Source organism: Chironomus tepperi, unplaced genomic scaffold (assembly GCF_022539635.2).
Source record: "Chironomus tepperi strain 1889 unplaced genomic scaffold, CSIRO-AGI_Ctep_v1 contig_454, whole genome shotgun sequence".
In the NCBI taxonomy this organism is placed as follows: domain Eukaryota; kingdom Metazoa; phylum Arthropoda; class Insecta; order Diptera; family Chironomidae; genus Chironomus; species Chironomus tepperi.
The window spans coordinates 725,878-731,338 of record NW_027226576.1 but is presented as its reverse complement, the minus strand read 5'-3'; the positions used below and the strand labels follow the sequence as shown (position 1 = coordinate 731,338).

At 31.3% G+C, this 5,461-nt stretch overlaps 1 protein-coding gene across 1 annotated transcript; it reads left to right on the top strand.

The window, feature by feature from the left end:
* Positions 1 to 2,531: 2,531 nt before the first annotated feature.
* Act57B (Actin 57B) lies at positions 2,532 to 4,493 on the top strand. The gene is made up of 2 exons (XM_070651317.1): positions 2,532 to 2,690; positions 3,254 to 4,493. Exons 1-2 carry the CDS (start codon positions 2,651 to 2,653, stop codon positions 4,342 to 4,344), a joined length of 1,131 nt encoding a protein of 376 aa, XP_070507418.1. The 5' UTR covers positions 2,532 to 2,650; the 3' UTR covers positions 4,345 to 4,493.
* Positions 4,494 to 5,461: the final 968 nt, after the last annotated feature.

The following is a 5,461-nucleotide window of genomic DNA, read 5'->3' as shown; positions in this document are numbered from 1 at the left end:
CTGCGTGTAGACTACGAAAAAATTCCGTTACCTCAAAATATATGAAAATTGTTTCTTAACATACATATCTTCCTAATAGTATATTTTCTCACATAATTTTTTTTTTCTTTTTGCCAAAAATATTTCACACACAGTGATCACATACATATATTTTGGTGAGGCTATAGATTGTGATTGAAATTCTGTAGATTTCTCAAGGAGGGAATAAAAAATATTGTTGCGTTGCCTATCGTCAAGTGATTATTTTTTTTTTATTTTTAGATTGAATTTTAAAAAATTTCTCTTTCCTTTTTACAGTGTCGTTCTTATAGACAGTGAAAAAAGATCAAGCCATTCTATCTTCCTATTAATGGAAGCAAGAGAACGAAAATTTATTTGCTTTCTGTTTTCTATGAAATACATGTTGAAGGATGAAATTAATATTCTTAACGTGTAATGATGATCTCATTTACTTACTATGCCTAATTTTTATTTACAGCATTTGAACATAAAGCACTAAAAATTGCAAATAAGCATTATCTTAGAAAGCCAATGATTCAACCTTAAAAATGTCGTACCACATATATTAGCATCTAGTGTGTCAGTGAGAAAAATAATGAAAAAATGAAACGACCGAAAGTTCATTGGATTTCTCGAATATATTTTAAGGAAATTCCCAAACATTCATTAAATAAGTAAGCAGCCGACTGACCGCCCCCACGGATTCGCACGCGGTCGCTTAGCAATTATTAAATGATTCATTAACGAACAACGATGTTTTATTTCATCATTCCAGTTTCCTTAAACAAAAATTTTCTTTTCACATTCACGGCGCTTTAAGTAAGTAAATATGCTTGTGTGCACGGCAAATGAATTTCAATATCATGTTGGTGGTTTTAACGATTACCGATCTAGAAATTTTTATTTTTATTTCGTTCATTAGTGAATTTTTCCGATTCGAATAAAATTCAACATATTTTTTTTTGCAAGATCAGCTGGAAAAAATATTGAGATGTTTAAAAAAGAAAAAATATAAATTTTTTGAGTCTGTTTTATGAGAAAATGTTTACAGCTCTAGAAATATGAGAATTAAAGATGAGCATTTTTGCATTTCCATAAAAGGCATCATTCTCAATAGACAAACGAAAACGATCACATGGCTTAGGGTGCACATTTGCTGGAAATGTCGTTGCATATGGAATGATGATTCAAGCCTGGCTACATGTGTCATGGTTTTATTTATTTATTTTTTTTTTACTTTTACTTTCAGATTTCTCTCCAATAAGAATACAGTTATTTTGCGAATTGATCCGTTGTTTGTTACTCTAAGTAATACTTTACATTTTAATTTTGTTTACACAAATTGAGATGACTTCCAAAAATGAATCATTATTCTTTATAGTAATTCTCGACTACATTTTGTTCATTGTGATGAAATGTTCAGTTTGCACCACACATCGCGATGAAAAGAAAATTTATGGGTTCTAATAAAAATGATTTATCTGTATCACTCATTCGTCTTCAATTGCATCACTTAATAGAATTCATTGCAATGTAAAAGATTTTCTTGACTATTTAAGGGAAATTTCTATCACTTGCTTTTACGAGAAAGAAAAAATAAATTTATCGTCATTGATTGAGGCCGAATGATTCTCGAGCTCTAAAAATATTTAGCGGGAATTTTCTTCATATTTGTTTCTTTGTATTTGTAACTCAATTATGATGTAAGAATCGTTCGGTAATTACTTCGGATTTCTGGATCACTTTCAAGAATTTTCATATTTCTCATAATCTTAAAAGGATTGATAAAAAAAAAAATATTCAGAATTATTTTTGGAAACTCTACTCCATGCGATGATTAACTCTAGCTATTTACTTTCAATTTAATAATTTTATAGACAGATTTCATTGATCTGTCAAGTATAAAAATTATGATATTATTGGATTATCAGATAAAGATACGAATACATTGTTGCATTATTTTCATTTGTATTGATGGATTCAAATTGTGTTTATTCAAAAATTGTGTCTTTGTATGATGCAGCAGAACACAATATACTTGTTTCAACATATGTTACTAAAAAAAATATCCAACTAACTCATTTGAAACAATTCAACATTCATTAAGCAATTTTTGACTCATACATTAAATATCATTACACATTCATAAATCCATACACAAAAAGGTGCCCTCAAGTTTCATTTCTCATGATCATAATGTTACGGGGAGGTATTTCTTTCACAAGCTAGACAGCAATGACTTTTTTTGTCGTGTTCCCATATACGGTGCCGGACAGAAATGTGTGTTCTATTTTTATCAAAGCGACTTTATGAATATATGAGTGAAATATAAGTAAAATCTACTGATTTTGGTGCTACTGTTGCTGGTGTTCCACATGTGTTTTCTTGTTAGTAGTTTTCTTTTCTGTAGATGTTTTAAAATACGAAATGAAAAAAAAATCTTTTTGAATTTTTTTAAATTAGTGTAGGGTGAAAATGTGTATCTACTTATAATTTTATGAAAATTTTGTAAATCTGTGTTGGAATGTGGATCTTCATTCGGCAGTTAACAGAGAAGGTATATAAGTATCCTGCACATCCATTGATCCGAGACAGTTCCAAGTTTTGATTTTGTGGTGTGCAGACGGTCTAATCTGAAAATCTATTCAAAATGTGTGACGACGATGTTGCTGCTTTAGTTGTTGACAATGGTGATTAAATTTTGCAAATTTTTTATCATCTAAGCGAAAAATGGATTATAAAGTGAACGAATAAAAACTGCATTAAAAAGTGAAATCTTTATAAGACTAAAACTTAGAAAACAAAAAATATTCTGATCGAAAATTAAAAATACAAAGTTCAGAAATAGAATCATCACTTTCTAATTCACTAGATGGAAATTTAAGGATAAAACAAGGATTATCATAGCATTATTTATAATGAAAAAACAAAAGCAAGAAAAATAATTCAACAACTTTAAATTGTTAAAAAGAGATAAAAATTAGGATTGAAATTTATTCCTTTTTGTTAGTGAATAGAAAAAAGTTTCATTGATAATTCCTAGAAAAAACTGAAGTTTAAATGAATTACCGTTCAATTACATTAGAAGTTAGCAGAAAAATTGAAAATTTAAAGTTTTCTAGATGATCTTTTAATTATGATTCACGAAAAAAACAGCAGTTTACTTTACTTCATAATCAATTTAATTTTCATAAAGTAAAAATTTTGTATTGCAAAAATTAACGGATTTCTTCTCGTTGTTATGAAAAAACAGGCTCAGGTATGTGCAAAGCTGGCTTTGCTGGAGATGATGCACCACGTGCCGTCTTCCCATCAATTGTTGGTCGCCCACGTCATCAAGGTGTCATGGTCGGTATGGGTCAAAAGGATTCATATGTTGGAGATGAAGCCCAAAGCAAGCGTGGTATCCTCACATTGAAATACCCAATTGAACACGGTATCATCACAAACTGGGATGATATGGAAAAGATCTGGCATCACACCTTCTACAATGAACTCCGTGTTGCCCCAGAAGAACACCCAGTTCTCCTCACAGAAGCTCCATTGAACCCAAAGGCTAACCGTGAGAAGATGACACAAATCATGTTTGAAACATTCAACTCCCCAGCTATGTATGTTGCCATCCAAGCTGTCCTCTCATTGTACGCTTCAGGTCGTACCACCGGTATTGTTTTGGATTCCGGTGATGGTGTTTCACACACTGTTCCAATCTATGAAGGTTATGCCCTCCCACACGCCATCCTCCGTCTTGACTTGGCCGGTCGTGACTTGACTGACTACTTGATGAAGATCTTGACTGAACGTGGTTACTCATTCACAACCACAGCTGAACGTGAAATCGTTCGTGATATCAAGGAAAAATTGTGCTATGTTGCATTGGACTTCGAACAAGAAATGGCCACCGCTGCTGCCTCAACATCACTCGAAAAGTCATATGAATTGCCTGATGGTCAAGTTATCACCATCGGTAATGAACGTTTCCGTTGCCCAGAAGCCCTCTTCCAACCATCATTCTTGGGTATGGAATCATGCGGTATCCACGAAACAGTTTACAACTCAATCATGAAGTGCGATGTTGATATCCGTAAGGACTTGTATGCCAACACAGTCATGTCAGGAGGTACCACAATGTACCCAGGTATTGCTGATCGTATGCAAAAGGAAATCACTGCCTTGGCCCCATCAACCATCAAGATCAAGATCATTGCCCCACCAGAACGTAAATACTCTGTCTGGATCGGAGGTTCAATCTTGGCTTCACTCTCAACCTTCCAACAGATGTGGATCTCAAAGGAAGAATACGACGAATCTGGCCCAGGCATTGTCCACAGAAAATGCTTCTAAACTGTTTAACAACCAAGTTTTCTCTCTCGCAAAATTCAACTTTTTATTATTATGTAATTATTATTATTGCTATTACAATTATCCATCTTTCATATCTTCACTTATCATAATGTAATAATAAATGAAAAGATAAAATCAATTCAAAAAAAGTTGTATGGTAAATATCAGCATGTAAATGTACAAAAGCCCAAAAAAAAATATCAACATCAATAGCTCTTTAATTGATAAATTAATTTTATTTTGCCTTTAACTTAAAAAAAGTGTGCAAAATTACCCTTTCATCTGTTTTCACAATGAACACCACATAAGAGAAACAAAAAGCCAAGAACAAATTCGTGTGCGAAAATTGAATAGTTCTATATTTTTATAAATAATTTTGCGTGAATATTCTTTTGACAAAAAAAAAAGTATCAACATCTGCAAACAATAATAATTAAATGAACAACACTCTACCAACTAAGAAACCAAAATGTATGAAAAATTACAACAACAACGAAGGACAAATTTTATAAGATTAAGTGCAATTTTGTCTTATTTTGTTATGTATAAATAATTTATATAAAAAAGTAAATAAAAATTCTTCTTTAATAAATGGCGCAAGAAATTTCTTTCAATTCCATATTTTCTTACATGTCTTATAAAATTTTCAGAAACATGAAAAGACACGCGTCTTTTTTTATTTTTAGTAACATTTTGAAGCTCCGAAAATATTGTAATTTGTATTTCACGACTGAGGAGAATTTTCATCCACACACATTCATTTTTGTGTGTGCTATATTTATGAAGAAAAAAGTCTGAGAGAGAAACGATAAAACATATTAAAACATAATGCATGACCATATAAGGAGATCGATGTGGTGGAGAAAAAATAAATATTCGTCTCCTGCAGTTTGGCTCTTTGGGGGGATAGCTAGTGATACTTTTTCTTTATTATTATAATATCTAGATTGTAAAGTGTTATTTTTTTGGGGATTTTTATTAAATTACAACAATACTAATTTCATGGTTCATAATGACTTGATTGTATAGGATTATTGATCAAAATCAGATTGATTACCAAAATTCAATAATATTTAAAATAATAGAATTACACCTCAAAAATATTTATATTTAGAAT

Coding starts and splice junctions, on each gene's coding strand:
- Act57B (XM_070651317.1), top strand. CDS start 2,651: ATGTGTGACGACGATGTTGCTGCTTTAGTTGTTGACAATG. Junction 2,691..3,253: donor TGCTTTAGTTGTTGACAATG/GTGATTAAATTT, acceptor ATGAAAAAACAG/GCTCAGGTATGTGCAAAGCT.